This window comes from Camelus bactrianus, chromosome 4, assembly GCF_048773025.1.
Source record: "Camelus bactrianus isolate YW-2024 breed Bactrian camel chromosome 4, ASM4877302v1, whole genome shotgun sequence".
NCBI lineage: Eukaryota > Metazoa > Chordata > Mammalia > Artiodactyla > Camelidae > Camelus > Camelus bactrianus.
Window position 1 is genome coordinate 83,771,137 of NC_133542.1, and position 17,558 is coordinate 83,788,694.

The 17,558-nt window shown below is 36.3% G+C and overlaps 2 protein-coding genes across 2 annotated transcripts in view; one reads left to right on the forward strand and one right to left on the reverse strand.

The window, feature by feature from the left end:
- The window catches only part of CENPP (centromere protein P), a 218,795-nt gene that overhangs the window by 84,410 nt on the left and 116,827 nt on the right, over positions 1 to 17,558 (forward strand). The gene's annotated exons all lie outside the window — the stretch shown is intronic.
- OMD (osteomodulin) lies at positions 1,133 to 13,167 on the reverse strand. The gene is made up of 3 exons (XM_010967483.3): positions 10,644 to 13,167; positions 4,424 to 5,381; positions 1,133 to 3,889 (listed from the first exon to the last, which is right to left on the reverse strand). Exons 2-3 carry the CDS (start codon positions 5,361 to 5,363, stop codon positions 3,561 to 3,563), a joined length of 1,269 nt encoding a protein of 422 aa, XP_010965785.2. The 5' UTR covers positions 5,364 to 5,381; positions 10,644 to 13,167; the 3' UTR covers positions 1,133 to 3,560.

The window sequence follows — 17,558 nt, forward strand, 5'->3', positions numbered from 1 at the left end:
TTAATAGGAAATACTTGGAGTAGGTATGAATTCCTCAGGGCATTTTTGAGTAACAAAAGATGGTTGTTAACCTGCCTCCTTACAGGGCCCTGCAGCTGGAGGACATTTCATGATGTGCTTATAAAGGGGAGCAGGGTTGACCTCTTCTTCCTAATGGACAGAGTTTGACCTTATTCTGGCCAGAGGAGCCAGGCATCCAAGCGCCTTGTGCCTGCTCCCTATGCTTGTAGGCCTGCTAGAGGTGCTTTGGAAAGCTACACCATCAAACAGTGACATGGAGTATATGGTTTAAGCTCCCTCCTCTCTCTCCCTAATGAAACTTTTAGTAAAGCCTCTCTTGATTACTCATCTTTTGTACAAGTAGAATCTTGAAAGGATCCTGAAAGTGCTGATTGCTTTCTGGGTGGGGGAGGTCCCTGAGACAGCACCAAGGCATGCAAAACGCAGCTGACAGCTGGGGGCACATAGATGCAGCGGGCCGCTGGGCTGGATATGCTGCGATAATGTTTACTGCTTGGAGGATGCTTATAACTGATCACTGACATGCCCTTTGATAAATGCTTTAGGATGTCTGCTATTTCTCCTTGTCCTTATAAGAGCCCTACAAGAACCACCTTCCTTATAGAAATGCAGAAAAAGAGGCTTCAAGAAGTAACTTACTCAGAGTCATCTTGCCTAGTTACAAGTGTGAAGTCAGGCTTTCTACTCAGGGATATGATTTCAAATTCCTTGTTACGAACTGCTAAATTGTGTCGTTTCATCCTTCACTAAGCCTGTTCTTTGAAGATTAAAATTTATTTTCTGTAATCAATTTAGGAAGAGGTAAAAATAGAAGCTCCAGAACTCTGAAAATCAGAGGATTTTAACTGTGCAGGAGGTGAAATAAGTAATTAGCACATCTTTATATTAATCTCGAGTTCCCACGTCAGGAGCTCGTTTTCTCCACTCTCGCCAGTCAGTTCCTACTCATACATCAGGGTCCTCCCTCTTACTTAAAGCCTTCAGCTGCTTCACCACATCCTGGCCAGAAGTAAACTTAGTGTATCTGTGTTCCCATCATATTTCAGTTACTGCCACATTTTCTTTCTTTCTTTCTTGTGTTAGAATGAGTTATTAGATATTATTTTCTTTGTTAAATTTTTAATAACAGTTTTATTGAGATAGTTTACATCTCACACAATTCACTCTTTTAAAGTGTACAATCCAATAGTTTTTAGTATTTTCAGACTTGCACAATCATCAGTCAGTTCGGAATATTTTAATCACCCCAACAAGAATCCTCTATCCATTATTAGTCATTCTCCACTTTCCCACTATTACCGTGCTCCCCAACCCCAGGCAGCCAATAATCTGTAGATTTGCCTGTTCTAGACATTTCATGTGAGTGGGATCATACAATAGGTGGTCTTCTGTGACTGATTTTTCACTAGCGTATTTTCATGGTTCATCCATGTGGTAGCATGTGTCGGTCCTTCATTACTTCTTTTGATTAAATGATATTCCATTGTGTGGATATATCACATTTTGTTTATCTTTTCATCAGCTGAAGGACATTTGGGCGGTTTCCACTTTTTGGCTATTAATGGATGCTGCTGCTGTGAGCATTTGTGTACACATTTTTGTGTGAACGTACGTGTCAGTTCTCTTGGGTCTGTATCTGGGGGTGGAGTTACTGGATTATACGTAACTAACCTTTTGAAGAACTGCCAGACTGCTTTCCAAAGCGGCTGCACCATCAGACTTCCTCCCGAGTAGATCCTACTTTCCGCACCTTCTCACTGACACTCATTATTGGTCTTTTTGATTATAGCCATCCTGTGAGTGTGAAGGGGTATCTCATTGTGGTTTTGATTTGCATTTCCCTGATGGCTCCTCATTAAATTTTAAATTGTTCTGGGTAACAAATAATCTTCTCTTTCTTATCTCCTACAACACCTACAGTATTTTCCACATACTAGCTCATAATAAATGTTTAAATTTACAACCCTACTTAAAAAAATTTTCTTAAAGGGGGAGGTGATGCTTAAAATTTTTTCCCTCTTTTGACAATGCGCTTTACCCATATCACTAGCATTTTGTCTTACCTTTACCTCACCAGGTGTGAGGTCTACTTACGTATTCTGTTTGACCTCTCGTTGCCAAGCCCTGCATGCCGAATGACTTGATGAATGTTAATTAAATGAATAAATGGAGTGTTGTTTGTGTTCATTCGGGTTGTTGAGCTTGTCCCTGAGCTCAGGTGGCTTTTCTGTTTCTACCCTTTGCTAATAACCTACTCAAAGATGTAAAGAGCATTAGAGGCTTCATTTTAAACTGTGTCTCCAGTAAAATAGACTCACCAGTAGAAAACTGCTTCTAAAATATAGTTTTACCTGTCTGGTCTGTTTGCAGACTGTTTAAATTGTTGCTGTTCATTCTGGGGGCTCCCTGTGTAGGGAGTCCCAGATTTGTGTTTATTCCTTATCTGAGGAATCCTATGAGATGTTAACCTGGTAAATCAAGAAAGTTCACCATAGAAGTTAGATCATCTTCATTGTAAGGCATACTTAAAACTCTTTAACTAATGTGTGATTTTTAAGGCTTTAAAGAAGACATCAAAGCCTGCCATTCAAATTTCAAAGGAACTCTGTTCGACTTTAGCATTGTTTTATGAACATTGGCTGATATGTGTTTCTAATATATTGTGCTAGGAAAATAGAAGTATTTAATAATGTCGACATTCTTTCTTGTGCTATCATTAACTTAACCTTGCAAACAAAGCAGTTATTTATTAGCAAATCTTTATGTAACTAAAACGTTCCTCTAGTGAATTTACTATGAAAACATTTATCCCAGTTTAAATGGAACACAGAAAACATTGTTTTGTACAATTGGTGAAATTTGCTAGAATACGAATTCTGATGATTTGGCGTTTTTAGTTATCCAAATGCAGGGTTTAAATTTTTGTTGCTTTGGTGCTCTGAGAGAAAAACAATACTACTTGATTTCATGAATCTGTGTGTCTTAGATCCTTAGTAAACCACACTTCTTCCAAAGTCAGAAATATCATTCTACGCTGTAAGTGGTAGGGCCAGGGAGGTGGATGTCATGGTGATGATATCTCAAATACAGTGTGAAAGCTATTCTAGAGATCATATCAAAGAAAAGAGTCTATTCTTTAAATGAATGGCTGCCTGTTACATTAATGGAGCCTCCTAGTATTTATACCCTAAATGCTCATAGTGAGTCTTAACAGTTCTTAGCTTCTAATGCTACTTCTTTCATCATTCTCAGAAAGATTACTCTTAGTAGAAATGCCATACTTGCTTTTTTCTCATCATGATGATAATTTTATACTTGAAGTGTAATGTTTGATTCCCACTAGTCATTCTAATTTACATTTCTAAAGACTTGGATCATTTTGAGTAAGTTCTACTCTTATGTAATGATGCAGATGTTATCAGCAACCTAAATTCAATTTGATCTTATACAGATACACAATTCCATATATAATATGAGCTATGCACATTTAGTTAAATTTATATTGAATAACAAGATTTTGTGAAGTCATAAATGTATACCTATATAGTTTCTTGCCATTCTTGACTTCCATAATAGTGAGGGTCAATGTTTTCTTCTATCTCTTCTTCTCCTGGGCCTTCGTGATGATCATCGTGATCTTCACTCTCAGAATCATCTGGAAATCTCCTGTAAACTTGGGTCTTCAGTTGTATTGTTTGACCATCAGCGCTTCTCTGTTCACCATAATAAATACTGTGTAAATGAGGGAAGCAGAGGAAAATGTATGAGCTTACTGGCTCTTTTAGCTTATTTTGGTCCACACGAATGTATGTTAAATGGTGGTAATATAGCAGGTCAACAGTTGGGCACATCACTGTGACATTGAGATCTGAAAAATACAAATTGAAAATTAATCTTACTGTATTACTTCCATAAGCCTACAGTGGATTTTACTTAAATGTTTATGGGGTATAGTTTTATTAACTAAAATACTTATAAGTAGAATTAGCTTTAATTTTTTTTTACAGTAATCAAATAATAAAATGAAGGTGAAACTATAAATGAGTTTTATATTGTCAAAATAAATGATGGCTTCATTGGCTATAAAATAATTATTTGCATATTAAATACATAATTTAAGTAACAAATTCTTAGTAGGAACAACCTCAAAAAGAAAAAGAGAAAATCACCTAAATTTCCACCACTCAGGATCTCACATTTCTTCATATACTCTATGGTACTAATCCTTAATATTCAAAGTGATAACATTTAATAGAAAAGATTATAAACTGTAGGGTACAGTTTTCTCTAGGGGCCTATTTCTGCTATTTCCTTGGCCTGATTCAAAGCAACTATTTTCAGCAATGTGTAAAGCACAGATTTTTAAAGATTTGTTCTTTAAAAACAATGAAATTTTACATACTTTCAATTTCATTATTTTCTAGATACAGATGTTCTAAATTTCTTGGAATATAGAATGCTTGCTTCAGCTTGTTGTGTCCAACATTGAGCTCTATAAGATTGGAAAGATTAAAAATATTATATGGGATGTCTTGTAGTTTGTTGTGTGACATTCTTAGAGCATGAAGTTTTGGAAGTCCATTGAAGTACTTTTCTGGTATAGAAGATATTGAATTATTTTCTAAAGACAGATACATAAGTGAAGAAGGCAAACCAGGAGGCATCGATTCTAATCTGTTATTACATAGGTTGAGCTGCATGAGGTTTTCCATTTTGGCGAAGATTCTTCCTTGTAACGTAGAATCATCAATTTGATTATAACAGAGATCAAGCATGGTCAAGTTTACTAGCGCATCCACAGCATTTGTCTGCACTCTGGAGATCTCATTGTAACCAAGAAGAATCCTTTCCAAAGACTTAGGAAGAAGAGTCGGAAATTCTTCTAAATTGTTATGCTGTAGGTGCAGTTGTAGTAGATTCGACAATTTAGCAAACACACCATGATCAATCTTTTGAGATTTAATTTTGTTGTGGTTGAGGTTGATTTCTTTAAGATGAGTGGCATTGACGAAGGAATCTGAAGTCACAGCCTCAATTTCATTGAACTGAAGATAGACCTGTTGAATGTACGCTGGAATATTTGGGATAGTCCTGAGTTTACGATTGTCACAGTACATCGATGATGGAAAGTTAAGTGGACAGGAGCATTCGCTGGCACAGCCTGACATAGGCTGATGAAATGGAACTCCATAGTCTACATTTTGACGAAATGGGAATTCTGGTTGGTAGACATCATCTACTTCTTGCTCGTAATCATCATCCCATTGATAACTTTCATATTGGCAATGTACTTCAATTCCAAGGAAGAAGACGAGGACACATAGTGGACTTAAAAAGCCCATGTTCTTTCTTTTATTGTCCTATTGCAAGGCAAAAAGGGAATATATTGTAGGAAAAGGGAGTGAAACTTAGAATAATTCTTGAATAAATTGACATACAAAATGCATAATATCTATGTCTGCATTGAAATATATTGAAATGTCCAGAATTTATGGGTGATGCTCAGACCAAAATTAATGTCTAAGTACCAGTAAGGTGGTGTTTTTTAAAAGTCACATATTGCAGTGAACCAGACTATAACCATCTTTTAAGAGAATCTCGATCTGTCTTGCTTACTAGACTAAGATTTACAGTGATAGCATGACATCTCTGTACCCTAAAGCTGAGAGCTCTTTCCACTGTAAATGCTGGGTGTTCTCACTGGCTACTTGGCCCTTCAGTGATGTTCCCTCCCTATGAGAAAAGAGACCTTATGTTTTAGTTATTTAGGAGATTCTTAATATTAACCCAGATTTTCCCCCTGCAACTTCTGTTTTCTTCTGCTCTTTGGAAGGAAATGGAACACTCCCTTTAATGTGAAAACTTGAGATACTAAAAATAGCTATCATGTTTCCTCTTAGTGTTTTCTGTCCAAGCCTAACTATGACTTCAAGTTTTCCCTGTGAAATAATTTCCAAAATCCAATTATTTCGTCTCTGACTCTACTTAAATAACTACTTCAAATACCAAATACAATATTTACATTCTACAAAGTCTGAGTTTCTAATTGCCTCTTCTTTGCATTTTTTGTTGTTACCCTTCTAGCTTCTTCCCACTAATATTTTTGAATTAAGTTATAGATATACAGATATTAAAAACACTGTCCTGTCTCCTCATGGAGAATCAGAGAGACATATAATACAGTGAGTAGGAGGGTATGTGTGGGGTAAAGTTGTAAAGGAGGGAGTCCTTAGCTCGAGGAAGACAATTAACAGTAGTTCTGCTGAAACTTGGAAGTTGTAGTGAGTGGTGGATTGTGTATACTGGAGGAGGAGCCTAAAAATCTTCATTTCAGTCCTATCATTTATGACAGTCACCTCACTTATCTGCCTCTGGCCTCATCAGTAAAACGAGAATTGTAGTTTCTCGCCCGCTTGTCCCACCTGGTCATTGTTAGGGTCATAAACACACCTGAGATATGCATGTAGAAGAAGTGCTTGGCAAATTGGAAAGTGATCCAGATGGAATAACGTATGATATTTGGGAAAAAGTTAAAAAAAAAAAAAAACCTGTTTATTTCTGAGGCCATTTTTCTCTACCCTTCTCATCCAGGGTTTCATGAGAGAATTAATGTCCTAACACATTATTGTATGTCATTAAATGACTTACCTTCTGTTCATCTAGAATGGTGCTAAACTATTTATCATCATTGGGATAATTGAAAAATTAGTTACTTAAATCATTTTCTTTGATAGAGCCCCATTTGAGAAAGACTGCTCTAGATCCTAATATCTTAGTTTCTTGTTTCTTACTGGAAACTCTACTAAAAAGTGTAGAATGTAAATATTGTGCATATTTGCGATTTGAAGTAGTTATTCAAGTAGAGGCAGAGAGCCTTGGTCTTTTTTTTTTTCTCTAATGTCATTTCCTCCAGTCTTCTGCACCATTCCCTCCAGTGCACCTGCACGATGGGCCTTGTCATTACTGATGCTGCAAACTGCAGCTGTTTCACATGCTAACCACTTTTTATAACTTACTTCATGTAGTAACTCCAACTGCAGTAATTGTTCAGTATCAGTGGGACCTAAAATATATTGATCCTCCTGTTTTTTCACTGCCCCTCATCCATACATCCCAGTAGGTTCTTACCAACCTAGATCCCATCGTGCATCACAGCCATCACTCCTTTGTACATGCCCTAAATTTGCTAGGCCCTTGTATCCTCATACTCTTGTGGTAAAGTGCAGCCCTGGTTACTGCTCAAGTGCAGCCCTGGTTACTACGCGTGGCCTGACTCATGCAGCTGAATACAATGAGAGAAAACAGGGCCGTGCCAGCTGGTCCCACTTTAAAGCCGTGACCACTCAAGTGCTGTCCAGTGATATCTCCTTGGTCCATTTCTTTTCCCTTTCTCCTACACAAGCCTCTAACACCTCATTCCCCTTTTGGTTTAGATGCTGACCTTGCTTCCTTTTTCACAAGAAAACAGGATAGACAATCATTTACTCTTAATATATTTTCTTCTATTTAATCTTATCCCTACCTACAGAAAAATACCAAAATAGTCATGGTTTGGTCTTTTTAAACATTGTGATTTTGAATTTGTAGTTTTCCTTTGCAAATACAAATAAACTTCATCCACTGTTCCTTCTTATCTGTGGGATTCATGGAGGACATGGCATTTGAATTAGACTTTGAAGGAATATGAGGGTTCTCACAGAGGGAAGTAGAGAAGAAGGTTTGCAGATAGAAGAGATGAGCAAAAACATGTAAGCAATAAAGGATGAAATATTTGGGAACTGGTGGTTAACTGTTGAAGGAACAAAATAAGACTGTTATAGCCAATCTGGACCAGAACCTGGAGGCCTGAATTGTGACCTCTGGAATTTGCACTCTGAGAGTGAACTCCTCGTTTCACTCATTGCTATAATCGAGCCGTGATCTTCACACCGCAGTGTTTGTGCATGGGGTAAGATGGGGTCCTGGGGGGAGAAGTGAAAAGGTATGGTCTCAATCCAAAGGGCAGCGTTCAGCGCCGGCTGACCCAGACCTGGGGCTGGGGAGCTCCCAGTGCTCTTTATCTGCTATAGTTAGTGATGCTGTACCAGAGTTGTGTGTGAACATGGTTAGTAAAGCCCCTTACAAACATTACTAGTGATTTAGTTAGTTTGAGTGGGTTACTTAGTTAACGATTGTCTTGAAGTTTGGGAATGAGGCACTGTGCTTGATGGGGAACACAGAATGGAGAAGACATGAAGACATGGTCCCTTCTATAAAGAGCGTATAGTTTAGTGGACAAGAGAGACACAACACAGTGAGCCATATTCTCAGGCAGAGGGAAATACAGTTTATAGCACAGACACCAGTAGTGTGGGACCCAGTGGCTTAACCCTGCTTGGAGGAGACAGGGAGATCTTTGCAGACATCATTTGGCCATGATTTGGGGAGATTAGCAGGAATGGGTATAGAACATTCTATATATATCACTCTCTAATTGATAATATTTATATATTAAATTTATAGTATTTTATTATACTCATTATGTTATAGTGTATTAACTTTTTAAAAAGTACTTGTCATACTTCATTTAAAGTACTGTGCCCTGGATTTGGGCTTCTGTAGGTTTTCTATGCCCCCAGAAGATAAAAGTAGAAGCAAAGAGGCAGACATGCAGCTACATGGGATCTGGCTACATAGCGGCTGTCAGAGCTGTTAACACAGTTGAACTCTGAAAAGAGCATTGCTCATCAGAACTCCGCATTTTATCCTTGTGTTAAGAACATCAGTAATTATCAGTTAGTAACCTTATATTTGAGAATTTAGTCATGACTCTGCTATTCAACAATTATGAAAAATTATTGGGAAAAAAGGAGACCTTTTGGTTGAGCACTGAATTGCGTACCTTTGCCGTGCAATCAAGACCGCATGATGGCCTCTCTGAAAGTAAAGGGTTTCTTAATGTTATCTGCTTTTGGTCTTCTTGGTCACCTAAGAAGAAAGGTCTTTCCCTGAAGACATTTTCTCTTCTAAATCTGTACTCATCCTCATTGTCCTCATCCATTGAGGACCTTCACCTGTAGCTCAACTGTGCCCCACTCCCTTTTGACTAAGTGCAGTTTTCTGGCCTGACTCCCACCCTGTCTCCATTGATCTGCCCATTAATTTTCTCTTCTCTTTCTCTTCGGTTTCACCCTCATAAATTTCCCTGTTAAAATAATCTGTTTCTTTTTACCCCAATTTTTCATTCAGCTGGTCTCTTCCCAGCCATTTACTAAGCATATTTTTATTATTTCTGTCTCTTATGTTCTATAATTTATGCCTCATTTCCTATGGGATAACTCAGAGCAAAACATAAACTCACTGTCAAGTCATCACAGTTCCTGACCTCTCATTTTTGACAGAGTCTAACACTGTGCACAGTAAGTGCCCAAAGATTTGTTGAATGAATGATTAAATTATTAAGCTGTAGATTACATCTTGTTAGTGGTGTTTATTGCTACTAATGTTGATTATTTCTAGGTGTTAATTTCACCACAGTGATTTCTTTAAATGAACAGTCAGAACGTGACTATTCTTTTATCTTATTTCTCCATCACAATATACTGTATTCGCTTTCCTGTTACCTTGTTTAGTAGAATAACAAATGTGAAAAAGGAAACTTAAAGCAAAGTTTTACTAGTTTTTAATAATTATCCATTAACGTGAATTTTTCACATCATAGCTTAAAAAGTTTCTATGTCATAACATTTCTCTTACCTGGAAAAAAGCACTTATGCTTTCATCAAGAAAGTCCTAATTTAAATTTCTAATCAAAATGAGATGGAACTTCACTCTGGAAAGTTTAAAGTATTTGGAAATCTCCATAGCATTTTGTTATTTTTAAAGACCTAATTGTTTTATTGGTATACCATAGAAACTAAAAAATAAGAAACCAAGTGTTACTATATGATTCAGAATTTTTTCCAAAGCAGTTTTAAATTTAACTTTGTAAAATTAAACTTCACTATTACACCCAAGACCTAAGAAAGTAAGACCCTTTTGCTATTAAAAATATGAAAGTCTCAAAATTATTTTTAGCCATAATAGATTTAAATCTTAATTACCTGAAACTCAAGAAACTAGATCCTTCAGGGCTAGATAGACTATTTGTATTTTCTCTCTGAGAAAGAGGCAAAACCATTATAATATCAGGGATTTGGTCAGTAGAGAAATTTGAGAAAATTTCTAGTGTTATCTGTACAAATAGCCATCTTGTCTACAACTGAAATCTCTAGCATTGCTTAGATATATGGCTCAAAGGCATTTGCTATTTTGTTGTTGTAATTTAAAGTTGAGAGAGAGAGAGAGAAACAGAAAATTATTCCATTAACCTGAGAATCTTTCATTCAAAATAAAAAAAAAAAATCTAAACAAAGATTATTGGGTAAATCTTAAGTTAGAAAATTAAAACCACTGTATTACTTCTTTCCCTGAATATCTTGGCTAATCAGATCTAAATGTAGCTTTTACCAAATATTGCTTCCAAAAATTGTGCATTTATGATGGCTACAATCTATTTTAATGTTAAACAAATCAAATATACTTTATTTTTAACAGTAGGAATATTTTCTTTAAAAAAATTGAAAATTATTTTATCATCATACCTGTTGAGTTTGCTTTAGTTTTCAAGGGTTGATGAATTTGCAAATCCTGTAAATGAATCAGAAATTCCTAAATTTTTAAACTGAGTCTCTTAAAAATCCACAGTAACTGTGTGTCCAGGCAGGGCTGTCCCTTGAATTACTATAGCAATTTAAGCAAATATAATCTGCTTGGAAAACACTTGGCTTGAATTAAAATTATATATTTCTTTTCATTATCCCAGACCTTGTGGACTCAAATTAAAATGCTTGTGTTCTTGGTCAGATTTATGCGGCCTACGTCTTTCTCTTCCCTTTAATTTTGGTTTGAGGTGCAGCAAGAATTTCCTCTAATATGAAAGGCAAACAGGACTAAATGAAACAGCATGTACTGATTACTGTTTTTATTTTCATTTTCATGCCAAAGAATTCTTCAAATTAAGGTCCACTGTAACACAGAACTAGTGTCTTGGCAATTTAAGGTGGAACTCAGAGTTATCTTGAGACCTTGGTTTTCTGATATCTTGTGTTCATACCAGTGTTTACCTTTATTAAGAGAAGGAACCAGGATTAGAAACATACACCATTTCACATCTAGTTTATTTTTAAAATGAAATGCATTGTCAGTGGCGACACAGATGAAGTATATTGCTTTTCCACACGAAGAATTATACCTTCTTTTCTATCAGCTGTCTCCTTTTTCACCTTCCACGTATACCCACTAGCATGCCTTCTAATAACATTAACCTCTTAGTTACGGAAATCACTCAGAAGGTACATTTGCCTGTTTTTAGTAGTTAAAAAAAATAATTTTATAGTATTGAGTAAGATGGAGCTAGGGACTACTGTTGATCAACCATTATTGCCTATATTTGGCTGATATACTAAATTTACTCATTTCACTGAGCTGTCTCTCTTGAAGAGTATCAGTTAACTACTTAAATGCTGTATTTTCGTACTAATCTTTTCATATTATAAACAGAGAGTTAACTTGTATCTCTTGGAAGTGAACTTTGAGTGCATTCTTTGGGAGAGTCTTTCAAGCTTGTGCAGACTAATAAGGTAAAGTGAATCCTGGAATTTGTTTTTCTTTCATCAAAATAGTATTTTCCCTTAGATCTTTACAAAGAGCTCACAAGTTTTTTTTTTTATTATGCTTCAGATTTTTAAAAAATGTACAGTGTTTCAAGTGATGTTTTGGCAATATTGTGAAAATCTTGTCTATTATCTGAGACACTGGTATGTAAAACGTGGCAGACTGTGTTTGGGCCGGGATTTCATTTTGTTACTGATCTTTTCCATGTGTTTCTTATTAGTGTTTATTCTTAAACCTCAGGCTTCCACACTGAGGAAAACAGAGCAAACCTGTGTACTTTTTCTAAAATTTAGTCTACATGCCCTCACAATTCTTTTGAAAGATTAACTGCAAATTAGCCACTTAACTTTTATTTAATTCTTCATTTAACTCTGTGATTTGAACTTGTGACAGTGATTATGTTGTTCATGTTCCTAAAAAATGAAATATTTATCAACAGATAGCTAGAACACTCAGAATCAAAGTGACTAGGAAATTTGGACAGCATTGACGGTGTCCAGGAGGTTTAGGTTGGCAGGGGGTGGGAGGAGTGGAGAGGGGCGGTCAAGTCAGGCCTTAGAGGAAAAAATAGAAACTTCAAGTGACTGTCATAGCTCACTGTTTCAGTTGGTGGTTATAACTGTAGCAATTAGGGAGAGAAACAGAAGTCTAAATTTGATTTGATTGAAGTAGATACAGTATCTCAGAGCCAAATGACTAGTGCTGGTGAGGAAAGGTCCAACTGAGACCTGGTAATTACGGTAATACACCATAAAAATTTTTCATTCACTTACTCACTCAGCTAATATTTGTTGAGCACCTATTTTGTTCAAGGCAGTTTTAGGTGCTGAGGACTCAGCAGTTAAAGTCCCTGTTGTCATGGAAGAGGAAGACAGAAAGTAAACATGTGTTGGTGGTGCAAAGTAGAGACAAAGTGAATGAGCTCAGTGGTACGGGTCAGTAGTTCTGGCACTGCTGTCATGCATCCTGGAATGGAATGGTTATGTAACTGTGTGGTGACTGGGGGAGCCACGTGTCTCACTGCTAAGCGAGTGAAGGTGAAGGGAAAGAAAGGCTACAGTTGTTTTTAGATGTCGTTAATACTTGGCATTATCTAACTTTTTCCCCAGTTCGATAGGTTAAGTATATAGTGGTACTGCTTGCGATTTTAATTTCCATTTCCCTAATTACTAAAGAGGTTGAATAATCTTTTCAAATGTGTTTCAGCCATTTGGATTTTCTCTTCTGAGGCATACCTGTTAATGTTTTTTGCTCGTTTTTCTATTGTTATTTGTCTTCTTCTTATTGATTTTTAGGGTTTTTTTTTTAATGTATTATGGCTACCAGTCTTTTGTTAGTTATACATGTGACTGTGTGTCACCATTTTTCAGCTGGGTTTTTCAGATATGTACGAATCAGGTGCAAGTGGTGTTTTTCTTTCTTTCTTTCTGTTTTTGTGGGAGTCGTTCTTATTTCAAAAAGACATTTTGCAAAAAAAAAAAAAAAAAAAGACATTTTGCTAATCCTTACGATCCAGATAGCGGGGCTGTGGATTTGTGTTTTTCCCAGTTAGCTCTCAGTCACAGGAGATGAAAGTACATTTCAGATCAATAAGCCACATGGTAGCAAAATTAGGAGACATCATAGAACTCTCATCAAATAAGGAGGTATAGAGAGAAGAATTTAAAAAGACCGTCACACTGCCAGCCACAGTTGGCAGAGACCAAGGGAGCGCTCAGAGGCAGATGGAGCAGCCAGTACTCTCTTCCTTCACAGAGTAAAGTTCCAAGATCATATATACAATTAAAAAGTAGTTGTCTATATAATCCATTCAACTTTTTTTTTTTTTTGCACTGACTGGGACACAGTACAAAGCAATGGCATTTTCAGACCCAGGAAGTGGTGATAAAATGCATTTCCCTTTGCCAAATTAATGGAAATGTGTTCTTTTGTGCTAAAGGGGAGGATGGGATGTGTGGATCCAGGAAGCAGAATTCCTGCTACTTATGTTTATTCAGGTTAACAGTTATTAAGAAAATTTTTATTAGAGGGTTATACTGTTGCTGGCAAGGTTCTGGGATGAGTATTTGGTGGAGTGACTGAGTGACTGGATGTTTGCTGGACAAAAATGGGAGTATGAACTGGGAAGGGGCATGGAAGAACCTTCTGGAGTGATAGAAATCTTTTATATCTTGATCAGCTTTGAAAAAACATGCTAAGACAACTGGATCACATGCTAAAATTTACTCAAAATGGAAACCAAGACCTAAGTGTTAGAGCTAGTACTGTTAAGGTTTTAGAAGGAAACATAATATCAGTCTTCATGACCTTGGATTAGGCAACAATTTCTTAGATGTGACACTAAAAGCACAAGAGACAAATGGGAAAATAGATCAATTGGATATCATCAAAATTTAAATTTTTTTCTATGCCAAAGATATCACCAAGAAAGGGGAAAGAAAGGGGAAAAAAAACCCAAACAAGGGAGAAAAATTTTGCAAATCATAAGTCTGATAAAGAATTTGTGTCTAGAATAGGTAAAGAACTTATACAGCCCAATAATATTCTTAAATGAGTGAAGGATCTGAATAGATGGTTCTCCAAAGATAACAAAATGGTCAGTAAACACAGTAAAAGATGCTCAACATCATTAGTCATCAGGAAAATGCAAATCAAAATCACAGTGAAGGACCACTTCACATTCTCTAGGATGGATAAAATAAAAAATAGCCAAAAAGTGAAAACAACATGTGTTTAAGTCCATCAGCTGATAAATGGATGAATAAATGTGGTCCATCCATACAATGGAAGATTACTTGGCAATAAAAAGGAGTGGAGTACTGACATGCTTGCTACAACATGAATGAACCTTGAAAACATTATGCCAAGTGGAAGAAGCCAGTCACAAAAGACCTCATATTGCATGATTCCATTTATATGAAATGTCCAGAATAGGCAAATCCATTGAAACAGAATGGATTTGCAGTTACCTAGGGCTGGGAGTAAATGAGGAGTGACTTTAACGGGGACAGGGTTTCTTTCTGGAGTGATGAAAATGTTCTGAAGTTGATTGCGGTAATGGCTTCTAACCCTGAATACATTAAAAACCATTGAACTGTATACTTTAAATTGTGAACTGTATGGTATATGAATTATATCCCAATAAAGCTGTTACCAAAAATAATAATAGCAGTAAGGGTGTAAGTGAATGTGACTAGCTATAAGTTGAGAATTTTTAAAACTAAGTGAGAAGTACATGAAAATTATTATATTGCTTTGTCTACATTTGCTTCTTTTGTAAATTTTCCCTAATAAAAGGGAAATCTCCAGCACTCCAACTGCAGGTTTTAATATCATGAATTCATATGATTGTGCCGTGTTTAAAGCTGGACGTGGCACATGCTTTTGCCCCTTGGCCTAATTTGTCTCTATGTTTCAGCCTCTTTCAGCCTCTGTAAAGTTTAGAACCAGAAAGCCTAGGGGAAAGAAAAAGTCAAGAGTGTCAGTGTGGGTTTAAAAGAAATTATGATGTTGATTTTGATTGAATTTTATGGCTCCAAATGTTTGGGTTTGCTTTTAAGAGTTTGTTACTCTCCAGCAAGGCCCGCTTTTGAAAGATGGATTTCAGAGGCTTCACCCGAGAGGTTATGGTCAAATGCTTAGAAATGGGTGAGATTGCCAGGGGACAGAAAGATAAGGCTAAAAGAGTATCAGGGAACACTAGCTGCTGACGAGCAACCCAAAACATATGATGTGTGGAAGCCAAGTAAGCAGAGAATCTCAAGGAGGAGGCACTGTACACTGTTTTATAAGGATGATCACTGACTGAAAAATTAGTGTGTCATCGTGGTTAAAAACATTGAGCTAGGCTGCTGGGTTCAAATCGCAGATAGGCCAAGAGGTATTGAATGTTTGTTTTCCAATTTCCACACCTCAAAAACCAGGCATAAGTAAAGAGAGCTGCCTACTAGGGCCACTGTGAGGGTTAAATGAAAAAATGAAAGTAAGGCATTTGGAAGAACGTCTGAAAATGTTCTTTATATACCACCTGTTACTGTTTCGTATCATTTGTACATACAATTTGGGGGAAATAAATTCAGGAGAATTATTACGGCAGTGCAGTAAGTTAAGGACCGTGTAAGCGGAGAAGTCATGAAAGCCAATGTAAGACAATTCTTTTACCAAAAGATGGAATTACGAAGGAAAGAAAAATAATGCAAAAGTTTAAGGAGGAACAAAATTGATTTTTTTAAAGTAAAGCTTTAGTTTTAGTGTTTCTAAAAGTATTACTTTTGTTTCATGAATTCAATGATCCTTTTTTATTATAGTATTTGGGAGGAAATGAGAAGAGGTGGTCACCAAGATTTGTTTTTTCTACCTTGAATTTCTTAATAAACCCAGTAAGTTGTAGTAATTCATCTGTTCCCAAACTTTATGGGTTTCAAGTGGGTAATATTTTATGTTTACCATAAAATGGGATTTTGGCAGAAAACTTTAATGCAGTTTTGGTTGCTTGCTTTAATTTTTATTAGCGATTTAGGGTTTTTGTTTTGTTTTGTTTTTTGTTTTCCAAACTTATAACCAAAAGTGGTTAGCAGCTGTGGAATGAAAAACACAAACATTAACTGTGGGAAATTAATTGCAGTGATTTCATGAATCATTTCCGGTATTTAAAAAAAATTGCCATCTTTTCAGAAAAGATTAACTTAGCTACTTTAAGCTGCTCTGTTCAGATCATAGACTAATCCGTTTAGATAATTCTTACGTTAGCATTAACCTTATAAATTTAATTATTAATTTCAGGAACTGGATTCTTACACTCTCAGTGAACATTTGACTTCTTATATTCTTATAAGTGGCATGATGTCAAATTTTTATTTTTATGATATATTGTTTAAAAAGTGAATTTCATTTATTAAAACTATTGGAACTTTAGAAAATTTTAATTTTAGGATAATTATCCTTGTAATGTATTCTTTTATTTTTAAAGACTTCATAGTCTTTAATCTTTCTTGTCAGTAAATTATTATCCAGTATGATGGTTATATATATTTTATGAATCTTGTTGGTTTACAAAGCATTTTCACATATATTTTTATCATTCAATTCTCATAGCAACCTAATTGATCAGTATTGCCACACCTACCCATTGTAGATGAGGAGACAGGTCCAAAGAGATTGTGATTTGCCCAAGACTATAAAGGGAACTAGATTTCTGGGTATGTTTTTCCAGCTCAGTGCTCTGCATCCCTGGGCTCCTCCTGCTATATCACTACTGGTCGTTAACCTTCATTATTTTAATCACATTTTGATCTTGCCTCTACACTTTTACCAAACAGAGATAACTGGTTTTGTTTCAAGTTTCCAAGCTTGTCTCAGAATTTAGAAATTAAGTAAATTTCCTATAAAGCAGTTGTTCCCAACCAGCTATAGTTGGGTTCTCCCTGTCCCTCTGGCACGTTGGCGTTATCTTGAGAAATTGTTGATTGTCATACTGTGGGGTGGGGGGTGGGGGGCAAGTGCTACTGGCATCTAGTGAGCAGAGACCAGGGAGCTGCCAGACCTTCTGCAAAGTACAGGGTGGCATCCGCCACAGGTAATGCTCCGGCCCAGAGTGTCAGCAGGGCCAAAGCTGGAGAACCCCACTATGAAGAACAAGACCTAGTTACTCATTCTTCACCTGGGTATCTAGACCCTCCACCCCTTACTACATACCTGTAATGTACTGCTCCAAACCAGATTATTTATAAAGTCTAGGTTTTGAGGTACTTTAACATAAAGATGGTTATCTTGCATAGGTATAATTTATATATAAATTAGAATTTTACGAAAAATAGTTTATGGTCCTGGGTGGGAGAAGAAAA